The sequence below is a fragment of the Musca domestica genome, unplaced genomic scaffold (genome assembly GCF_030504385.1).
Source record: "Musca domestica strain aabys unplaced genomic scaffold, Musca_domestica.polishedcontigs.V.1.1 8, whole genome shotgun sequence".
In the NCBI taxonomy this organism is placed as follows: domain Eukaryota; kingdom Metazoa; phylum Arthropoda; class Insecta; order Diptera; family Muscidae; genus Musca; species Musca domestica.
The window spans coordinates 11,488,217-11,512,639 of NW_026712409.1; the positions used below are offsets into that span (position 1 = coordinate 11,488,217).

The 24,423-nt window shown below is 39.6% G+C and overlaps 1 protein-coding gene across 5 annotated transcripts in view; it reads right to left on the reverse strand.

Moving 5' to 3' along the window:
- LOC101894638 (neogenin) overlaps positions 1–24,068 on the reverse strand; it is a 248,227-nt gene extending 224,159 nt beyond the window's left edge. For all 5 annotated transcript variants that reach the window (XR_009344111.1, XM_059130978.1, XM_059130977.1 and 2 more), the window contains exon 1: positions 22,781–24,068. Coding sequence is in view for 4 of the 5 variants with exons in the window: in XM_059130978.1 (XP_058986961.1) it covers positions 22,781–23,027 (247 nt within the window). In the remaining variant the exon portion in view is untranslated. The remainder of the gene's footprint in view (positions 1–22,780) is intronic.
- Between the last annotated feature and the right edge of the window lie 355 nt (positions 24,069–24,423).

Consider the following 24,423-nt stretch of genomic DNA (forward strand, 5'->3'; position numbering starts at 1 on the left):
CATACTGCCTCACTAATAGCTAAAGGGGCCTGGAAATTGCAGACAATTTTGTTTTCGCTTTCATGCCAACTAAAATAATAGCAACAACAACAACATCACGCTTAGCTATAAAAACAACAAAAACGAGTCAACACTGACGACAAACACAAAACGGAAATTGCTGTTGCTTATTTTGTTTGGTGTTGCTTGCGTCGTCGTCGTCGTTGTCGTCGTCTTCAACAGCCATATAATTGCCACAAAGAGTCTCGCCTCCTTGGCCACTAAATGACTGCTGCTGTTGCCAGAGTTGTTTTTTTTTTTCGTTTGGTAGCTTCTTCCTCTGCTTGACACCACACACCATAAGCTATTGATCACAAATTAGAGTCAGCAAAAGGTGTGTCCATGAAAATTGCCTTTGTATCCTCTGTGAAGATTTTTTCGTAGCATGGCTTTTTTAGTTGGGTCTTCTTCGGTTTGCTGCAAGAAGGGTAAGACCAGTAACCACCAGCAGAAGCAGCAGCAACATTTAAGTCGAAAGCCAATGATGCACGTGCCTGTTGTTGTTGTTGTTTAGTTTTAAGTTTAGGTTTTTTTTTTGATTGGTCTTCGTTTGTTTGCTCTGGTTTACCTTTGAAATTATATTTGTGTTGACATTGTTGTGGCCAAAAAAAAACGAAACAAAACGAAAATGTTGTTGACATTCTGTCCACGGTTTAATAATATTTACTTAGAACCTATTGAATGCCATAGCATTGATGGGAATGATGGTGATGATGGCATTATCCAAACATATCCAACCCCAGGTGAGTAACTCATTCCCATTTGGGAAGGTTGTGAATATCTTTTGCATTACATCAGCCCCAAAAGAGGCTAGGTTAGAAGTTCAAGTTCACTGCATTGCAGTAATTAGTCGTTTTTGGCGAGAATTCCCCTGGATATAGATGTGGCCTAGATTTTGCTATAGTTGTGACAGAAACGTATTTTAATTAGCTGCAACATGACACCAATGTAGACATTTTTTTGTCACGTGACTGAAAGTGAAATTGTCTGGGACTTTTGCCACAGCGTCGCCTAGGGACGTGGAAGTAATCCATGTTGTGCCAGGCGCAGTCAGGTATATGGAATGAATAAAACTAATATTGGTAAGAAAGTAAAAATACCACTTCAGACTCCCTCCACAGCTCTATAATGACTCCCTCCACCGACTCGTCTTTAATAACTCTCCCAACGACTCGTCTATAAAGACCCTCTCCACAGCTCGTCTATAAATACTCCCCCTCCGACTCGTCTATAAATACTCCCCCTCCAGCTCGTCTAGAAACCCTCTTTCCAGCTCGTCTAGAAACCCTCTCTCCAGCTCGTCTAGAAACGCTCTCTCCAGCTCGTCTAGAAACGCTCTCTCCAGCTCGTCTAGAAAGACTCCTTCCGACTTGTTTATAAAGACTCCCTCCGTCTCGTCTATAAAGACTCCCTCCAGCTCCCCTATAAAGACTCCATCCGACTCGCCTATAAAGACTTACTCCGACTCGCCAATAAAGACTAACTCCGACTCGTATATAAATACTCCCTCAAGCACGTCTATAAAGACTCCCTCCAGCTCGTCTATAAAGACTCCCTGCAGCTCGTCTACAAAGACTCCCTCAAGCACGTCTATAAAGACTCCCTCCAGCTCGTCTATAAAGACTCCCTGCAGCTCGTCTACAAAGACTCCCTCCACAGCTCGTCAATAAAGACTCCCTCCACAGCTCGTCAATAAAGACTCCCTCAACAGATCGTCAATAAAGACTCCCTCAACAGATCGTCAATAAAGACTCCCTCCACAGCTCGTCTGTAAAGACTCCCTCCACGGCTCGTCAATAAAGACTCCCTCCACAGCTCGTCAATAAAGACTCCCTCCACAGCTCGTCTATAAAGACTCCCTCCACAGCTCGTCTATAAAGATTTCCTCCACAGCTCGTCTATAAAGACTTCCTCCACAGCTCGTCTATAAAGACTCCCTCCACAGCTCGTCTATAAACACTCCCTCCACAGCTCGTCTATAAAGACTCCCTCCACAGCTCGTCTATAAAGACTCCCTCCACAGCTCCTCTATAAAGACTACCTCCACAGCTCGTCTAAAAAGATTCCCTCCACAGCTCGTCTATAAAGACTCCCTCCACAGCTCGTCTATATAGACTCCCTCCACAGCTCGTCAATAAAGACTCTCTCCACAGCTCGTCAATAAAGACTCCCTCCACAGCTCGTCAATTAAGACTCCCTCCACAGCTCTTCTATAAAGACTCCCTCCACAGCTCGTCTATAAAGACTCCCTCCACAGCTCGTCTATAAAGACTCCCTCCACAGCTCGTCTATAAAGACTCCCTCCACAGCTCGTCTATAAAGACTCCCTCCACAGCTCGTCTATAAAGACTCCCTCCACAGCTCGTCTGTAAAGACTCCCTCCAGATCGTTTCTAAAGACCCCCTACACCTCGTCTATAAAGACTTCCTCCGACTCGTATATAAAGACTCCCTCCACAGCTCGTCTATAAAGACTCCCTCCACAGCTCGTCTGTAAAGACTCCCTCCAGCTCGTTTCTAAAGACTCCCTACACCTCATCTATAAAGACTTCCTCCGACTTGTATATAAAGACTCCCTCCACAGCTCGTCTATAAAGACTTCCTTCACAGCTCGTATATAAAGACTCCCTCCGACTCGTCTATAAAGACTCCCTTTGACTCGTCTATAAAGATTCGCTCCGACTCGTCTATATAGACTCGCTCCGACTCGTCTATAAAGACTCGCTCGACTCGCTCCGACTCGTCTATATAGACTCGCTCCGACTCGTCTATAAAGACTCGCTCCGACTCGTCTATAAAGACTCGATCCGAATCGTCTGTAAAGACTCCCTCCGACTCGTCTATAAAGACTCCCTTTGACTCGTCTATAAAGATTCGCTCCGACTCGTCTATATAGGCTCGCTCCGACTCGTCTATAAAGACTCGCTCGACTCGCTCCGACTCGTCTATATAGACTCGCTCCGACTCGTCTATAAAGACTCGCTCGACTCGCTCCGACTCGTCTATAAAGACTCGATCCGAATCGTCTGTAAAGACTCGCTCCGACTCGTCTGTAAAGACTCGCTCAGACTCGTCTATAAAGACCATCTCCGGCTCGTCTATAAAGAATCCCTCCGGCTCGTCTATAAAGACTCCCTCCGGCTCGTCTATAAAGACTCCCTCCGACTCGTCTATAAAGACTCCCTCCGACTCGTCTATAAAGACTCCCTCCGACTCGTCTATAAAGACTCCCTCCGAATCGTCTATAAAGAATCCCTTGTCTTCTTTTGATTCGTAAGAAACCCTCCTCCTCAAGCAAATAACCTTTCATTCTCGTCTATAAAGACTCCCTCCGACTCGTCTATAAAGACTACCTCCGACTCTTCTATAAGGAATCCATCGTCTTCTTTTGATTCGTAAGAAATCCTCCTCCTCGAGCAAATAACCTTTCATTCTATACACATCAAATTTGGTCCTTCGACCCCATGTTTTATGATATCATTTCCGAACAACGTAATTTAAACCTCTTCAAATTGTAATTAAGCATTTTCCCTGAAAATGAGAATAATTGTGGCCATAATTGGACAGGCCATCCGAAAAGCTGTTGCTGCCAACCAACCACTTGAAAATTTTAATTAATTTCCATGCTGTCGGTTCTGGTTCTCCACACTTTATTGTTCGTACATTTCTTATTATTTCCAGTTTTTGGGGAACCCTTCAAAATGTCGATGGTTGTGCATCTTTTCATTCAGTTCAGCTGTTGCCAATCATCATCAACTTCGTCATTCCTCGAACGCACCTGCAAATGATGTGGTGTGGGTACTCAGCGTTGCTGCTGAGCAGGTTGTTGCTATTGCTGGGCATTTCTGTTCGGTTTTGAGGTTTTCTCTGGCTTCTGGTTTTACACACATGTGTACTTAACTGTCAAATTAAGATGAAATCTGAAGATTTCATAAAGTTTTAGTGGTTTTCCAATTACGAGGTTTTATTGATTTCGGTGTTCTGCCTCTACATTTCCTTTCGAATCTTGTATGCACAAAATGTGTTTTTAATTTTTGGCGTTTTTTCGGGGAGTTAAAGATAGGAGACTGGTGAAAAAGTTTGCCTGAGATGATAATTATCAGAGAAACAGGATGGGTCTTAAAGGACAAAAACAAGGAAGGATACTCTATAGATCAACTTAAGAAGGAAGGAATTTTTACTGAAAAGCTGATTAAGCTGGGAGACTATTCAGAACATTCACTTTACTGGATGTCAGAGAGGGCCCGGAAAAAAGTAATTTTAAGTCGAGTGAGTTAAATTAGGCCATGGTTCAATATTTATGTCCGAAAAACAGATATTTCAACCTGCCACCAATTCATTAGCAAATCATTGTTTCCAAGTCGGATTTTCTCAAGAACTACTCAAAAAATTTCCCAAATGACACAAAAACGTTGCGATTGAATACTTGTCTGAGAGGCCACTATGTGTCGGCGAACAAGCTTTGCTTTCCACCACAACCACAATAATAACAATGAATTTATTTCCGAAAAGTAAAAAAGAAAAATCTCACAACCATAGCCCGTTCGGCTACCTTAAAGGCATGCCAATCTCCGGTCTTAACATGAATATTCTTTTAAAATTAACCAATTCATTGCAAAACAAGTTCATTTCTCAAACTTTGCCACAACACTCTGCAACTTGTGTGAACGATTCTCATGGCTTTGGAAAGCCATGTTAAAGCTTAAGCCGAAAAAAACCTAAAACACCCACTTTCAATCTGAAGTTGTGTCGGTGAGTGGCATCGAGGCGCAGTTGGCCAAACGGTGGGTATTTAACGAATATGAATTTTGTAATTTTGCCAATCTACGCCTCCGCTCTCGCTAGCCACATACAAAGTCTGTACGGAAAAAATCCAACGAGTCATAATCTCAGCCAAATGACAAGCATATCTAAATGCAACACAACTTTGATAAAGTGCATGCCACAATAAAGTGGAGGAGAAAAAGGAAGAAACAAGCGAAAAAGAAATCACTGCTTACTTCGGTGTGCCGTGGCGGTTCTTTTGGTTTAAGGTAAACAAAATTGTGCATGCAACTCTCTAAGCAAAAAAAATGAAAAAAAGTCGAACAAAGTAAATTGAAGACTCTGGTAAAACAACACAAGCTGCCAAATGCAACTACATCATCAACAAGCTTCTTTCATCAGCTCTACAATCTTTTCATTTCAAATTCATTTTAGATTTTTTTTTCGTTTTTTTTTTTTTTTTTTTTTTTTGTTTGTGAAAGGCTAGGGCATGTCTGGCAGGAGTGAAAAAAATGAAAAGTGACCTGCCAAATTTGAAAAGGATTTCCATTTGAAACCCTCCAGGAGTCAGTGAACTTTTGAATTGTGAGGGAAGTATTTTTTTTTTGGTGCATCAGAGTTTTTAAAGAGTAATAAATTTGGAAATTTCTCACGATAAGAGATGAGCGGAAAGATAATTTCATTGGATAAGTTGAAAAAGCAGGAAAGTCTTATATGCGAACTTCAATTCAGGAATGAGTCCTTGTAGACGAGCGGATAGTCCACGTATGTATGCTTTAAGAGATGGTCAGGAAGGAGAAGCTTTATACAAATTAAAGAGAACCACAGTCGGATTGACGGGAGACTCTTCAGAATATTTGTGTCCGGGGTATGTAGGAAGATCTTACCTAAAGTCAAAAATCTGACAGTCTCTTCAAAATATTTGGCGCCGTGTGTCTCTAAGAAAAATCTTATTTCGTCTTGAAGAACTCACTATCTCACTCTCTCCGAGCTGATTTCAGAGCGGTTTTATTAAAGCGATATAAATCTGAAAAAGAGGCATCAGACTTTTTAAGGAGTAAAAAAATGATAATGTCTCACGATAATTGCTGAAGAGAAAGAATAACATTTGTAGATGAGCTGAAGGAGCAGGAAAGTCATATGGGAATATGAAAATTTCTCATCAAAAAACTGAGGTGACGGAAGGATATGATAAATAAGAAGGAAGATGAGCTGCAGAAGCTAAATGTTTTCAACAAAGAGATAAAGAGAGAGATTGTACCTATGACGGTAATGTAGTCAGGGGTTCTCTAGAGACACTCATTCGAATTTGATGGAAAGGAGGGTAGATTAGTTGAGGTTTTCGTTTAGGGACTGCTTTTAAAGTCGCAGTCTTCAACGATGACCTGAAGAAAGTCTCAATCAGTGAGCTCAGGGAAGTCCTATAGAAAAGCTAAAGAAGATCTGAAATCTGAGTTGGATGAAATCTTTCGCTGATGCCAGGGAAAACTAAACATTCACAGGCGAAAGGTTAGGAGACTGTAAGGAAGAGTTGAGGACATGGCCTATTTAAAGACCTGATGTCAGGTCGACTCCAATAAAGCAAAGCAATCGTGGCCGATGAGCAGAAAAAGCAAAACAGCCTTAAAAGTGAGCGGAGCCTTTACCATACTGAACTGGAGAGAGTCTCTATAAAGGAGCTGAGGTCAATGGGGTCCTCAAAGAAAAACTGAAGAAAATTGGTAAAAAGTTTGAGGTGAGAAGTGGATGAAATTTCTACTGAAGAATTGATGCCGGTGTGTATCTAGAGTGAGATTGGTGTTAGGTGGACTTTAAATACGAGGAGAGAGAGTGGAGAGAGCGGAGCTGATGTCAGGAAAAAGCCGAAGAGGGTCTCAGGTGAATGGATGGAAGTCTCTAAGAAAGAGTTGAGGCCATGGTGTATTTAAAGACGAACTGATCTCCATTTAAGTCTTCATCTACGTAGGAAGGGTAGCATCAGTAGACGAGCCCACCATCTTTCCCTTTCTCTTGGATGGAGTCTTATTGAAGCTCTGGATTCACAGACAAATATGGGGTCCCCCAAGAGAAACAGAAGAGAGAGAGGGGTGAATTGGTGAGAAGTTTGAGGACACAGGTGTCTCAAGACGATCTGGAACCAGTTTTTCCTGAAATGTTGTAGGGAGGGTAGCATCAGTAGACGAGCCCACCATCTTTCCCTTTCTCTCGGATGGAGTCTTATTGAAGCTCTGTATTCACAGACAAATTTGGGGTCCCCCAAGAGAAACAGAAGAGAGAGGGGTGAATTGGTGAGAAGTTTGAGGACACAGGTGTCTCAAGACGATCTGGAGCCAGTTTTTCCCGAAATGATGGCTCTATAGTTGAGTTGAGTCTTCTCTCTCTCTCGCTCGCTGTCTCTCTATCTCTGAACTGAATTCAGGAACCTAGGAAAACTTCAGCGAAGTTAGTGGGAGTCTATACAGATGATTTGAGGTCAGGGGGATCTGAAAATGAACTGATGAAATGTTTATCTTCTTGAGATCAGAGGAATCTGAAAACGAACTTACGAAATGTTGAAAGACGAGCTCAGGTCTTCGTCTTTGTATGGACAGTAGTCTCTGTGGCATAGCATTCACTCTCGCTCTCTCTTTCTCTCTTTGGGTGAAAGTAATTGGTTCGCTGTAAAAAATCTTGAGAGTCACAGCCGATTTGTGGAATTACTTATAGATCAATTGAGCCAGGGGGTCAGTGAAGACGATTCGAGGTCTCCTATGACGGTACAGGTAGTCTCTCCGTATCTACGCTGATGTAAAAAAAATGAGCAGAAGACCGTTCTCAGCTATGGTGTAAAGAGTCTTGATCAACGGAAAAATGAGAATTTTTATAGGTGCTAAATACCGCCACTGGCATAATGTTTTCTAGCTCAGATCTGCACGTTTTCACTCACGAGTAAAACATGCTTGAGAGTGAGTGTTTGAAAAGAACTATTTTTATAAACACAACATTCGTCAGATTGGTGACCATGCTTTTCAACGTGTTTGGTTGTTTATACTTACTAATACAACAACGGTATGGCAAAAACAAAAGAGTAATCGACAAGAGTACACTCAGCTCAATATAGAGCGAATATTACTCCCACTCGATAATGAGCAAACCCTGATAGTTATTATTCGAGTGATATTGAAAGATGGAAAAAATAAATTGAAAAGAAGGCCTTCCCCTCGAATTAGAGAGATTATCACTTTCTACTCAAATTCGAGCAAGCATTACTGAGGTGTGAATATCTCAAAGGGCAGGCCGCACATTTGTGTTTGCAGCTCATTTCTTGAGCCTCTAATATTTACCACACTTGACCCTGCGCTCACTCACTTATTAAGCAATTTGTTGTTGTACTTTTTAATTTTTTTATGTGTCAAGGAAATGGAACGTTAGCACTTGGTCTTCGTTTAATTAAACCCAGCCCCTGGTGGTGTGCTGCGTGTCCTTGTTTACCAATGCTTTATTACGCTAAAATTAAAAAAAGAAGATGAAACAGAAAATGTTTAAGGACACGAAGAGCACGAGGAAAAAAGCCTCACAGATAATTAGCGTAAAAACAAATTGTAGCGGCTATTATCCAGCTGCGGTTTATTGCAGTTCTCGTCTCTTTTTTTATAAATTAACCAACATTTGTCGCATTAATGACTGAGAGGGCGAGGAGGTAGAGAATTACAGTACTTTAAGCCTCAACAGCAAATTGTCCTTTAAGACTATTTAATCCTTGGGGTATGTTGCTTTTTTTTCATTGGGGTGGATGGCAATGCCATGCAAATTCCAAGCTTTGTTTTTTTGTTTCTTTTTCACCACCATACATTATTTACATTTACAGCAACATTTGTCTTCATTCCGTTTCTGTTTTTTTTTTCGGATATTCAAATTTAGAGTCAAGTTTTTTTCTGCTTTTACAATTCCATTTTGAAGAACTGCTGTCGTCGAGTAGAGAAGGAATATGGAGGTCATGAATTTTTAAGGACTTGTCGCAAATTTGCTGCTGTCTCTCTTACCATAAAATTCACTCATATCTAGAGAATTTTGCCATGGGACAAAAGTTGGCTGTATTTGATTCTTGCCCCCTCTCCCCCCGGGGACACACATATGTATCTGTGTCGTTATGTTTGATGATATACTTCTTGACAGTTTAAGTTTTGGAATTTGTTTGGCGATGTTTTTTTTTTTTTTTTTGGTTCTTGCATGCGTGATAAAATGTAACAGAAAACAGAGTTGCCATGTGGGATTTTTTGCCCCACAAAAAAATAGTTTAAGGCCACGAATTCGTTGAAAAAAAAGTACAATTGAAGGGAACTTTAAGCATCCTTAGACTACGACTGGAAGAGAGACTTTGTAGGCAGACATAATGAAGTATTAAAGGCGACCAAAAGGGACTTTGTAAGACGACTCGAAGGTAGTTCTCAAATGCGACCGGAAGGGAGTTCTTAAACGCAAACGGATTGGAGTCTCTTTGGACGAGAGTCTCTATATACAACCTGAAGTTAGTCTCGATATACAACCCAATGATTGTCTCAGTAGACGACTTGAAGTGCACTGAGAGCGCCTCTAAAGGCAATTTCAATGGACGACCTAAATGATGGCTCTATAGACAACCTGAAGTAAGGCTATATATACGACCTGAAGGATGGCTCTTTAGGCGACCTGAAGGACAGCTGTTTAGGGACCTGAAGGACGGCTCTTTAGGAGACCTGACCTCTTTCGGCGACATGAAGAGCGATTCTTTATACGACCTCTGGGGGGCTCTATAGATGACCTGAAGGACGCCTATATAGCGACCTAAAAGACGGCTCTATAGGCGACCTGAAGGACGGCTCTATAGGCGACCTAAAAGACGGCTCTATAAGCGACCTGAAGGACGGCTCTATAGGCGACCTAAAAGACGGCTCTATAGGCGACCTGAAGGACGGCTTTATAGGCGACCTGAAGGACGGCTCTATAGGCGATTTTAAGGCGGCTCTATGGGAGACCTGAAGGACGGCTCTATAGGCGACCTGAAGGACGGCTTTATAGGCGACCTGAAGGACGGCTTTATAGGCGACCTGAAGGACGGCTTTATAGGCGACCTGAAGGACGGCTTTATAGGCGACCTGAAGGACGGCTTTATAGGCGACCTGAAGGACGGCTCTGCAGGCGATTTTAAGGCGGCTCTATGGGAGACCTGAAGGACGGCTCTATAGGCGACCTGAAGGACGGCTCTATAGGCGACCTGAAGGACGGCTCTATAGGCGACCTGAAGGACGGCTCTATAGGCGACCTGAAGGACGGCTCTATAGGCGACCTGAAGGACGGCTCTATAGGTGACCTGAAGGACGGCTCTATAGGTGACCTGAAGGACGGCTCTATAGACGAGTTAAATTGTTCTCAACAGAGGACTTAAAGGGCCTCTTTATAGACGACCTGAAGGACGGCTCTAGATACAAGTTAAAGGCCGACTCTATAGACAAGCTAAATAACTCTCTACAGAGGATTTGAAGGGACTCTTTACAGACGACCTGAAGAGCGGTTCTATAAATAGACGAGCTGAAGGGTAGATCCGAAACGATCAGAATGGCGTCCTTGAAAGCGAATACATGGGAATCCCTAATAAAAGCCCAAGAAAAGTTCTTTAGGCCGGCCTGAATGGAATCCTTCAAGTCGACCTGAAGAGAACCCTTACTGGGAGACCTTAAATCCGTGTCTATAAACCAGCTGAGCGTCTTAATATTTTGAGTCTTTCTTGGAAATTCCGCACACGCGATTTCTTAATCCCACTTTCCCAATTAAATCCCAAATTTGGCAACCCTGAGCCCTTAAAATATGCGGTTTCTGCAATGAATGTTGACATGTAACTTTTTGTATCGCTTACGATTTTTTTTGTCCTGCTGAAACCATTTAGTTTGTGTTGAAATGTCAGCTCCTTACCCTCTATCCTTTTTTGTGGCGTTTAGATGAAAAAGGGTGCGTCTTCGTCGTTATCAACTTTTATATGCATTGCGATTAAGCATTGCTAACAATCAGTGGCTGACTGGCTGGCTGGCTGGGAGAACGAACATGAGCTATGGCCATAACAACCATTCGAGGAGAAATGTAAAAAGTATGAAAAAAACGCAAAGTGTCATAGTTAAAGTGTTTCATATTTGTTGTTACTCGACTTGTAACCCAATTTGGGGGTTGTTTCAAATACCTTTTGGCTCACTTACGCCGGCCGGAATATTAAGGGACGCATTTAATTTTTATTTTTTTGGGAGGGTGACAGCCAGTAACTTGACGTGTTCAGGAATTGGGTCACATACTCATGCAGCACATAGTTCTGAATAACTTTTGTTTGGAAGGTAGGTAGGTAAGGAGAATATTCCGTGCTGAACTCGTCAAGTAATTTATAACGGAATGTAATTTAATAAAAACAAGTTTCCTTCCATTGTCGTTCCATTGTCATGTTGTTTTTGTTATTAAAAATTTCTGCTTTGTCATGAGGCAAAAAGGGACGGTATTTGGCAATAAAGATGACACCCAAGAAATAAAGTTATTCCGTTTGAAATGATACCTGCCTTGAAAGGGCAGTAGAATGGGGAAACTCGTCCTTTTGGAATCAAAACACCAACAACACATTAAGCTATCTTTATGTTCAAATCTTTTGTCTCCAAAAATTACCTTTTGAAAGCAACAATGCATGATTGTAGAGGAGGTTAATGTAGCACTTAAATGAGAAGATAGTGACCAATTTAGCTACTCGTTTACCAAAAATATAATAGAGAGGGAAAATGAAGTTAGTTCGTCACTTCAGCTATGCTATAGGAAGACGCCACTAGAGCTCGTGTTCCTCTATGGAGAAGACCACCAGACCTCGTGCTCGTCTAGGGAGACGATCCCCTGCGCTCGTCTAGGAAGAAGACCACCAGAGTTGGCGCTCGCTCTAGAACTCATGCTCGTCTATGGAGACGACCATCAGAGCTCGTACTCGTCTATGGAGACGACTACCAGAGCTCGTACTCGTCTATGGAGACGACCAGCAGAGCTCGTACTCGTCTAGGGAGACGACCAGCAGATATCGTACTCGTCTATGGAGACGACCAGCAGAGCTCGTACTCGTCTAGGGAGACGGCCAGCAGAGCTCGTCTATGGAAACAACCTCTAGAGCTCGTTTATGGAGACGACCACCAGAGCTGGTGCTCGTCTATGCAGACAACCTCCAGAGCTCGTGCTCGTCTATAGAGACAACCTCTAGAGCTCGTCTATAGAGACAACCTCTAGAGCTCGTCTATAGAGACAACCTCTAGAGCTCGTCTATAGAGACAACCTCTAGAGGTTGCCTATGGAAACAACCTCCAGAGGTTGCCTATGGAGACAACCTCCAGAGGTTGCCTATGGAGGTTGCCCTCTACGCTAAAAATCGCTCTAGCTGGCCTCTAAAAACTGTTTTCAACTCGTCAATAAGTACTCGCTCGAACTCGTTAGTAAAGACTCACTCCAGCTTCCCTATAAAGACTAAGCCCAGCTTCTCTATAAAGACTCGCTCTAGCATGCCTTTAAAGACTCACTCGTCAGTAAAGACTCAATCCAGCTTACCTATAAAAACCCGATCTGGCTTGCTTATAAATACTTTATTTAGCTGACCTATTTAGAAACCAGCTCAACTCGCCTATAAAGACTCGCTCCAGCTCGCCTATAAAGACTCGCTCCAGCTCGCCTATAAAGACTCGCTCCAGCTCGCCTATAAAGACTCGCTCCAGCTCGCCTATAAAGACTCGCTCCAGCTCGCCTATAAAGACTCGCTCCAGCTCGCCTATAAAGACTCGCTCCAGCTCGCCTATAAAGACTCGCTCCAGCTCGCCTATAAAGACTCGCTCCAGCTCGCCTATAAAGACTCGCTCCAGCTCGCCTATAAAGACTCGCTCCAGCTCGCCTATAAAGACTCGCTACAGCTCGTCTAAAAAGACTCGCTCCAGCTGGCCTATAAAGACTCGTTCCAGCTCGCCTATGGAGAGACTTGCTTCAGCTCGCCTATGGAGGGACTTGCTTCAGCTCGCCTATAAAGACTCGCTCCAGCTCGCCTATAAAGACTCGCTCCAGCTCGCCTATAAAGACTCGCTCCAGCTCGCCTATAAAGACTCGCTCCAGCTCGCCTATAAAGACTCGCTCCAGCTCGCCTATAAAGACTCGCTCCAGCTCGCCTATAAAGACTCGCTCCAGCTCGCCTATAAAGACTCGCTCCAGCTCGCCTATAAAGACTCGCTCCAGCTCGCCTATAAAGACTCGCTCCAGCTCGCCTATAAAGACTCGCTCCAGCTCGCCTATAAAGACTCTCTCCAGCTCGCCTATAAAGACTCGCTCCAGCTCGCCTATAAGACTCGCTCCAGCTCGCCTATAAAGACTCGCTCCAGCTCGCCTATAAAGACTCGCTCCAGCTCGCCTATAAAGACTCGCTCCAGCTCGCCTATAAAGACTCGCTCCAGCTCGCCTATAAAGACTCGCTCCAGCTCGCCTATAAAGACTCGCTCCAGCTCGCCTATAAAGACTCGCTCCAGCTCGCCTATAAAGACTCGCTCCAGCTCGCCTATAGAGACTCGCTCCATCTCGCCTACAAAGCCTCGCTCCAGCTCGCCTACAAAGCCTCGCTCCAGCTCGCCTATAAAGACTCGCTCCACAGCTCGCCTATAAAGACTCGCTCCAGCTCGCCTATAAAGCCCCGCTCCAGCTCGCCTATTAAGCCCCGCTCCAGCTCGCCCATAAAGACTCGCTCCAGCTCGCCTATAAAGACTCGCTCCACAGCTCGCCTATTAAGACTCGCTCCAGCTTGCCTATTAAGACTCGCTCCAGCTCGCCTATTCAGGGACTCCCTCCAGCTCGCCTATTAAGAGACTCGCTCCAGCTCGCCTATTAAGAGACTCGCTCCAGCTCGCCTATTAAGAGACTCGCTCCAGCTCGCATATTAAGAGACTCGCTCCAGCCCGCCTATTAAGAGACTCGCTCCAGCTCGCCTATTAAGAGACTCGCTCCAGCTCGCCTATTAAGAGACTCGCTCCAGCTCACCTATAAAGACTCGTTCCAGCTCGCCTATTAAGAGGCTTACTTCAGCTTGCTTGTAAAGAGACTTACTCGAGCTCGCCTATGTAGAGATTCACTACTCCAAATCGTCAGAAAACCTCGCTCTACCTTGTCTATTGAGTGTTCCTTCAACTCATCAGTGAAGACTCGCCCCAGCTCGTATGAAAGTCTCCGTCCAGCTTATTCTTAAAGTTAAGCTTGGGCCATAATCCACCACATTAATTTTTAACAATCCTCTTTCAATTCTTAAAACCACAATTGCTCCTTCAATGTGTCTGAATATTAATGTCTCGTCTTAATTTGAAAACAAAATGCCTTTCACGGCACACAAAAAAGGTAAAAGACTTTCAACGAGAAAAAAGAATACAACAAATTGCCGGTCATTTTGAGACCATTTTCATGCCGAACGCATAACAAAAACAAAGCGAGAACACAACATTTCTGTTTGTCTGGTGGAAAATGTACTTAACCTAATTTTTCTGGCTATTTCAAAATATTCCACTCGTTGTTACAACAATTTTCCAACCCCCGAAATTCTACCACCACGAAGGGGAGCGGAGGTAACGAGTCAAAGCAGAAATTCTTCTGAGCGGGGCAGACTGAGTGGGAAGAGCTGTGAAATGAATTTGCCAAATTGCAGTTAAGACGACATTCCTCCAGCTCCATTATTTGATATATCCTTGAAGAGCTTCTCTCTGCTGTGTAAAGCCAAAAGGGAAATGTTCACAAAACAATTTCCAACTTGTTGTTGTCTGAGCGCACATACATGATGCTGGGTAAGGAGTAGACGGGGGGAGAAGATGGAAAAACGTAAAGGATGCCTTCTAGCCAAAAAATGTAGCTTTTCTGTCTTAGGAAGATAAGACAAAGAATGAATGAGCGAACAAAGAGAGTGGCAGAAGTGGAAGAGCAAAAGAAATAAAATTAAACAAAAACCCAAATCTTCGAATATGAAATCTTCTTTTTCCTTCATTGCAATGTAACAAAATTGTGTACAACAACAAAGAAAGGGATGTTTCGCCGCCGGTTATAGACAACGTTTGGGTGGTGGGGTGTGTGATAAACTGCAAAAGTGGTTGTGTGTAAATTCTGCTATGCGGCGAGGTTGCAAAGCCATCTGCCCAGCATTTGAATGTCGCTTCCTGACTTGAATACACAAATTTGTCAACAATTCAAACTGAGATTTACGTATCGAACAGGGCGAGCGGCGAGTTCATTGTCTCTTTATGGTTATTTTCGCTACAAATTCAAATCCTGCCAAGGGATGAAGGATATTGGCTACAATTCAATGCTTAATTGGGATATTGACAGCAATTTCTTACAACTCCATAATAAATTGGAAACAATTTGTTTTATTCATTGCAAATAAGAAATTGCGTTTGGCCATTTTGTGGGATATGGCAAATTGCAATCCCTTATAGCTATGAACTTAGCCGCATGGTTGATTTATAGAGGCAGATTTTTTCCAAAATCCAAAAAAAAAAGTCCAAACTTAATTATCTACAAAATATTCAGGTCAAAACCATGATAGCTCAAAGCCATTGAGGTCCCTTGACATAACTGTAACATTGCATTAATTCTGTCCAACGATTCCCACGCCCAGTTAGAAAAGGGCTAAACCCCTTCTTTCTGGAATACGTGCCCCATATCACACAACAGTCAGCCTGGCTGACTCCCATCGCAAATTGCTTTAGTTATCAGCAAATGCTTACCTCGCTCATGGAAGGTGCAAAAACTAATGCAAAAATTATTGCCGCCAGCCAGGCAGTCACTTGCTCACCACAGCCGGGCGGCCAGGTCTGTCAATCGCCAAGTAGTAAATTTGCATTGAACATTTCAAACAATTGTTATTCGAAATTTGTAGTTATTCTAATATTAATAATGACATTTGTTATTTATCTGGGGAAGAGTTAAGGAAGGGGGTGGGTAAGATTTTTTTAACGGCGACAAATGTATAATGCCAATCGTTTTTATTTTTGCATTAAGAGGCTTGGTTGGCTGTTGGGGTAGACACACTACGTTTTTTTTTCTCATTTACTTTACCATTGTTTTAATTACCAACACAAGTTTTGGAAATTTAAAATGGGTTAGATTCGGCGATAAGGGCAAACAATAATCGTTCGAACGCTCATAAAAAAAACATAATTAGGAATAAGTCATAAAGCTTAATGTTCGAACGTGCAGAGCATTATATAGGAAAGGAATTGTGGATAAATTCAGTCGAGAAGGTCGTTATAGATGAGGTGAATGAGTCTTATGGGCTAAGGAATAATTGTAGACAAGCTCTGGAGAATTTAAATATATTATAGAAAAGCTGGAGGGAGGTCTTTATAGAAGAGCTGGAGAGTGTCTTCATAGATGAGCGGGGGGGGAAGTCTTCATAGACAAGCCATGGAGGGGGATACCTTCATGGACGGTCCTTAACACACAAGTTGAAGAGGGATTTTTTTCAAAAAGGCACCCCCTGGAGGGGAGTACCTTTACAGATTGGCTCAGGACATAGTCTTTAAAGACGGCTTCTGGAGGAAGCTTTCATAGACGAGCTCTGGATGGAGATTGTTTAGCAAGCTGAAGTAGGGAGGCTTTACAGATCGGAGGCGGATAAGTCTTTATAGGTGGCCTAGAGAGATGCGTTTAAATGAGCTGAATGGTGTCTTTATGGACGGGCCTTAACAGACTAGTTGAAGAGGCATTTTTTTCAAAAAGGCTAAAGGAAGTCATTATATACGTGTCACATGAAGTATTTGTAAACGGACAGGGACAGGATAAAGAGTGATGATAGAAAGATACAATAAGAGAAAGGTCTGTTTTTGCGGCCAATTTCTCGTATTCCATATCAAACCAATTCTAAATTCGATGATTGAAACCATAAAAAATCAAAAATTCAGGACTAATATTTCTTGACAAACTTTTGGAAATCTACAATAGATAGCGCTTAGAAATTAAAAAAAAATATTCTTGAAAAAAAATTGAAAAACTCGCGATTAATATTCCTTGAAAGCTTTTGAAAATCTACGTTAAATACTCCTTGGAAATTAAAAAAACAAGTAAAAAAGTTCGGTCTGGCCGAACTTTAAATACCCTCCACTACTTGGAACGAATTTAGCAATTTTCAAAAAAAAAAAAAAAAGGAAAGTCCGTTAAAAATGTTGTTACAATCTTAAAAATACCGAATGTAGCCGTTATATTAGGGTGTATACGACCTGCATCATCAAAATACTGAATATAGGGAGGTACTATTACATGGGGCTATACCACAACGTAGACCTGCACAGACAATTTTCTGTCTTAGACTGTATTATCCATTGCGATCATGAAATACCAAATTTGAAACAATTCCGGTGAATAATGTCGCTGAAATCATCAAAATACCGAATATCGGGAGGTACCGTTAAATGGGGGCTATACGAAGACCTGCACAGAATTTTTTCTGTCATATACTGTAGTATCTATTACGAACTTCAAATAAAAAATTTGAAACAATTCCGGTGAATAATGTTGCAAAAATCATTAAAATACCGAATTTTGGGAGGTACCGCTATATGAGGGCTATACGAAGACGTGGACCTGCACATACAATCTTCTATCACAGCATGTAGTTCTCATTAGGATCTTCAAATACCAAACTTGAAGCAAATACGGTATACCAAAAGTCCTGCAGACATAATATACATTTGAGTAAAATCTTATCAACCTACTTCATTTCGTTCGAAAGCTAGAGTGATTTCCACAGACGGACGGACATCGCTAAATCGACATAGAATTTTATGCTGATCAAGAATATATATACCTTGTGGGGTCTAATATGTATATTTCAAGGTGTTAAAAACAGAATGACAAACTTAATATACCTTCCATACTATGGTGGAGGGTATAAAAATATTCGGCAATAAAGACTCCTTGAAAAAATCTTCATTAAATGTTTACAGATGTGAAAATGCACGATTAAATTTAAAAATCACAGAATTATACTTTTTTCAAATATCTTTAAATTTACGATTAAAACCCCTTGAAAAAATGCCCGATTATAAATACTGCAATCTCAAAATACAGAATAAAAACTCATTGAAAATCTATTGAAAATCCACGATAGATACTCCTGGAAAAAGTGTCAAAAATCGACAATTTGTTTTTTGTTGCTCCTTGGAAAAAATCGAAAAAAAACACGTTTGATGCTCTTTTTGGGAAATTAAAAACAATCCTTAAAATATAAAAATCCAGAATTAATACTCCTTAAAAAATATAAAAATCGACGATTGAGGAGGAAAAAACTTTGGAAAATCTTAAAAAAATCTCTTACCCTTAAAGCGAGAAAAATCAACAATTGATAGTCAATCTTAAAAAAAAATTCTTAAAAATTTTTTAAATATCCAAGATTAAGACTTTCAAAAAATGTTAAAAATTGACAATTGAGACTCCTTGAAATAAATCTTCTTTAAATATTTACTATTGTGGTTCTGATCACTCTTGAGGGAAAAAATCTTAAATATCCACGTTTGACACTACTTAAAAAACTCAAAAAATTCTGGATAATCATTGAAATAAATCTGAAATTCACAGTAAAATCTGTTTGCTAAAAATCCACAATTGTTACTCCTTGAAAATCTAAAAAAAATCCCGGATAAATACTCCATGAAAAGCTATAAAAAATACACGATAGATACTTCTTGAACGAATTTTAAGAAGCGCCGATACTCCTTGAAAAAAAATATCCAGATTTCTGATATAACCTGAAAAATAGTCTTATAAACAAATATTTTCGATTTCAGTGTTGGCTTCTTTGTTCGGAATACCATAGTATTTTGTTTTTACAAAATGGTCAGGCTTAATCCAATTATTGTTGTTTTTTTTTCAATTTCTTGAAAATTATTCTCAATTATGTCTCGTATAGTGGAAACAATCTACGATCCTTACTCTGCCAAGACTTCAAAAGGTACTCTTAGTCCCGGACTTTCATTGAAAAATATTCTTAAAAGCTCACGTGTCATGGATCGGCCAGTCGCCGAAAACGGTCCTTAAAAAATCCACGTTTCATGAACCTAAAAGATCTTGTAAAATATTCCTAGTAATTTCAGCTTCCTGGTTCTGACAGTTCTTGGAAGAAAACGTTTCATGGCCGTAAGAGTTCTGCGCGTTGCATGGCTCTTCATAAAATTTTGCCCTGAAACAGGTGAAGAAAATGTTCGCAAATAAATTCACTGTTGTGGGTCTGATATAGCTTGGCAAAATATTGTTACAAAATCTAGATTAAAATTAGCAATTATTTGCCCGAATATAAGTTTTGAAAAATCTGTTATACAGAATGGCTTTTCAATTTTCACTGGCCGTATTTTTTTTTTTTTTCTAATAATTATATCTACGCTTGGAAATGGTGTAATAGTTCCCACCATATCAATATTTGCCATTATTTATCAGTTGAACTTTGATGACTAAAATTATTTCTATTTTATTTTAAATGATGTGGCGATTTTGTTGTCGACCATAGATAAGACAAGGACGTTCAAAAGATTCGCACTGACAAAAAACTTCTAATCATTATTGGACAACTAAAAATTATTACTGGATTACCTATATTTGAAAGTAAAAAGAAAATTGCAGTAATGGAAATAAAGAATATTAAACTCACATTTAACAGGGAAATCTACCTGTCCAAACTTCGACAAACGTATCTTAAAATGCATTGCACATACACACACACCAGTTGTTGGACATTTATTGAACATTAAACAAGTGCAAAATATCAATCCATGGAGAATTGTCTATGCCACTAAGGTACAGGTCAGGTAGTAGAAAAGACAAACATTCTGGATTAAGGCAAACCGACAAGTAGAAGTAGGGAGATGTCTATCTCAAAAACACATGTCTAAATGCCACCACTACCTATAAGAAATTGTTTTTGTACAACTCTATAGACCATTATCCGACCATGCGTATGTTTGGTTCGAAGAAGTCGAAGATCTACTTACGTTAGATAAGAACTCATCACATATTGTTTGTTAGTGGATACTTGTTGTAATGGTCTTATGTAGAGCAGAACGAAATGAGGTAATGTCTACTTATCTCAGATACAAGAGAGAAAGGACATGTGTCGGGTAGACTACTCTTCTTTTCATTTATTTATTTGTTGCACCTCAGGTAAGAAATTGTCGAAATAATTTTTGTATGAAACGATTGGTGAAATGTGCATTCATGAGAGCATTTAGATATTGAAATATGCCTAGACATCACGAATGTCAGAAGTTTTGTCGTCAAGTTTATGTCTCTCAACAGTTTCTGAAATATATCTGGAAATCACAGCAAAAATTACCAACAATTTTTAACCTTTTTAAAGAAAAATATCGTTACTAATAAAATTTTGCAAAAATATAAAAAAAGAAAAATTATAAATCTGCGATTGAGACTCCATGAAAAATATGTAAAAAACGATCCCCTTGATCTCCTTGAAAAAAATCTTCAAATACCAAGATTGATAATCTTTGAAAAAAGGTTAAAAATCGAAAATCGTTCGTTGAAAAGTTCTTGATAATCTACCACAAAATTCTCCTTGAAAAAAATATGTCAAAAATCAAAGCTTTATACTTTTTAAAAGCCTCTTTAAAAACGACGATATATTATTCTTGAAAAAATGTCTAAATCCACAATAGATACTCCTTGAAGTAATGTTAAAAATTGGCAATTGGTGCACATTGAAAAATATGCAGGGAAAAGAAATCCTCGATAGATACTCCTGGAAAAGTAAAAATATTCCTGGATTAATAATCCATAAAAATTAAAAAAAATCGACCTTTAAATCTCCTCAGAAAAAAAAAACTTAAAAATCCATAAACTTTGAAAAAATTATTAAAATCAAAATTTGATCATTTTTAAAAAATGTTCTTAAAAGATCCTAAAAATCTAGGTTCGTTGCTCCATGACAACCTTCAAAATAGATGAGAAAAAAAAATAATATTGAGGATTGATATTCTTTGATTATGATTATTTCTCCGATCGCCTTTAAAAATTCTAAAAAAATAGAGATTTGACACACCCTGGAAAATGCTTTAAATCCAAGATTAACATACCCTAGAAAGTGCTTAAAATCCCCCTATAGACGCACCTTGAAAAATTCTTCTTAAATAGCCAAGATTAAGGCTCTGATGGCCTCTGATAGCATGTATCTAATAATTCACTACTTTAGTACGGATTCAACTTTAAACAAGTAAAAAAGCAGTAAGTTCGGCCGGGTCGAACTTTGAATCCCCTCCACCATGTAGAACGAATTTGGAAATTTTCAAAAAAAAAAAATAAAATTTGTTAAAAATGCTGTTAAAATCTTAAAAATATGTCGACATAGACCTGCATAGGAAACTTATTCAAATGCAAAACTTAAAAAAAAATCCGCTGATGCTACCGTTATATAAAAGCTATATAGGAAGGTACTGATATAAGGGGCCTATGCGAAGAGCTGGATGGGCATAGACAATTTTCTATCTTAGGCTGTAGTATCTATTACGAACTTCAAATGCCAAATTTGAAACAATTCCGTTAAATAATGTCGCTAAAATCATCAAAATACCAAATATGGGGAGATACCGTTATATGGAGGCTATTCCAAATTGTGGACTCTCATGGCCCATTTTACCAAATACCAAAAGTCCTGCAGACATAATATACATTTGAGTAAAATTTTTTCAACCTTCGTCATTTCGTTCGGAAGCTAGAGTAATTTCCACAGACGGACGGACATCGCTAATTTTTATGCTGATCAAGAATATATATACTTTGTGGGGTCTATAATGTATATTTCGAGGTGTTACAAACGGAATGACGAACTTAATATACCCTCCATACTATGGCGGAGGGTATAATAACAAACCATCAATGAAAAATTTGGAGGATACTGGCAAATTACTTTTCTTGAAGAACTTGGCACCAAACCTTCTAAAATCTAAAGATTTCAAACAATTGATATTCCTTACCATGAGAATGTGATTTCATTAGTAAGTCCTCAAGGAACACATTCTCGCAAAATAATTTGATTGCAGACCAAGGTTTTGGAATTGAAACGGTAGCCTTAAACGGCTTTGGTATGGGCGACTGAAATTTCCAATTTTGCACATGTTTTTGTTAAGCTTTGACCAGGTGCTAAGGTTTTTGAAAATGCGTTCTCAAGAACCTTCAGGCAAGAATAGGTCCTTATTTCAAAAATATTTTTCGAAGACTTATCCAGGTTAAAAAAATCCTTAATCAACAGAGGCTGGAATGCATCCCGGATACATATATTATAAAGATTCAGAACTTCGAGATTTTTATATGATTTGACCAAAAGTTCAACAATTTTGGGTTGCCGATGTTTAGACTATCCACTTGTAAATTTGTTTAAAATGTGGTAAGAGAGTTTTATCGGGACTGTGTGTCCCTTTAAATATTTCTTTCTTGCAAAACGTTTGGATTGCCAGGAAACTGGCTTTTTAAGTAGGGATAGGTTAGGTTGAAAAGAGGGGCGAAAACGATCGCCACATGTCCTGGTGGACATACAATTAAGTAAAGCTCAACAGGGTCTTCTTTCTCCGCTTATTATTCCAAGGCCGTTCCCTTGGCTGTATAGGACAGTCGCACGCTCTAGACTACGAGGTTTTTAAAAAAGACGGCCACTTTACAGTCTATTTAAAATTCAGTTGTCCTTACAAAATTCCTTAACTATTTTACTTCATTTACCATTATCTGATTTAGGTCAGGTATGGAGTCGTAGTTCCCGCTCATTAATTGACTCATAAATTTCCGCTCATAAATTTGTATATCTAATCCGTAAATATCAAAAAGTCGGATTATTTTCACTATTACTGGCTTTCGCCCTTTGAAGTTACCTATACTTTTAGTCAATACAAATAATTGTCCTCTTTCAAATCTACCAAATTTGCCCCCGGAAAAAATCCACAATTACTTACCTTGACTTGCATTAACCAAATCGGCACCGAATAAAATGCAGATGACAACTAACACCAAAAACGTCTTCATTGTCGATGATGAACAGCAGCTAAATGCCGGTCGATGGTGAATTCCAAAGGAATGTTGATGTTTTGCTGTAGCACACTTCCTTTTTCTGTCGCAGAGGGAGATGGTGGAGGAAGAGTGCAAGGAGTTAAGTTTAGTAATTCCAATAGTACTGCCGCCGCCGCAAAGGATATTATCCATTATGGTAATGGGTAAATGTGATAGGGTAATGTTTTGAAGACAAAGGGGCTGATAAGGGGAGGATAGATTGATTGTACACAAATATAGCACATTTACGATATCATTTTGATTTATTTGGTTTTTTTTTTCGTTAAACAATTCTGCAAATTTTCCAACAAGCACGGTTTAATTTAATACATTTCTTTTCAATTCTCTGTGATTTTTGCACTTCTCTTTCTCTATTTATAACATTTTGTGTTTTATTATTTTGTAATTAACGATGTTTTTCTGTATTCCAGGAAATACGTTTTTTTTTTTGTTTGCGTCGTCTGTGCCTCCTCTACCGTTTGCAAAGGCTGGCTGGCTGGCTTTTCCGCTCACAAGAATTGACAGTTAAAGCCCCGTTACTTTTACGGGGTTGGCAAAAGGATTGTGCGAAAACATTTGTGGTTATCACCGGAAGTATAATGCCGTGTATTCTTCTTCTTCTTTTTATTTCCTTGTTTTTTTTCTCTCACAAATTTATTTTACAAAACATTTCTTTTAACTTCTTTTATGTTTATAATAAAAATAACTTCGAACTCCTTTCCTTGTTATCACTTCCACTTTATGATTTTTCCTTTCAAGCTTATTTTTTTCTCTCTCTCTATTCTATACACATTTTTGACATTTTCGCTATGCCTTCTTGTTTTGCTTTTGATTTTTTACACTACTTCTTCTTCCTTATTCCAGGTTTAGGTTTGTGCAATTTCCAACTTTTCTCTTCCTTTGATGCCTGAACTCACTGGACGATGACAGACATTACAGACATTGCACACACACAACACATACACAAAATACACATTAAAATGTTCTTGGAAACGACGAGATTAGCATTCACTTTATTCTTATTTTACAAATATTCTTTGTGTTATTTTCTTCCAATTGATATTTTTTTTATTTATAATTTTATTATTATCTTAAATTCATTATAGTTTTTCATTTTTGCAATTTATCATTTAAAAATTCGTCGCATCGAACACAAACTCTCCGCTCACACAACCGCTTACAGCAAACTTCAAAATCAAACTGAATCGAACGAAGTAAACAATAAAAGAAAATGGAGAGAAAAGTGATGCCAATACATTTAAAGTTAAAGAGAGTTGCAGAGAACGCATTTAAAGATAGTGCCAATCATATAAAAATGGTGCCGACACCAGTGTTGCCGTTTGAAATTTTTATTTCAGCCCAATTTTTTTCTAAAAACCGCCCAAAATCGACCATATCCGCCCAAACTGTAAAAAGTTGAATAATTTATATGTAGTTGAATTTTATTGAAAATCTTACACTATACATAAAAAAGGTACTCAAGTTTTATTACATTCAATGTATTAAATACATTAGAGAAAATAAAATTTGTGTTGGGGGTATTATAACT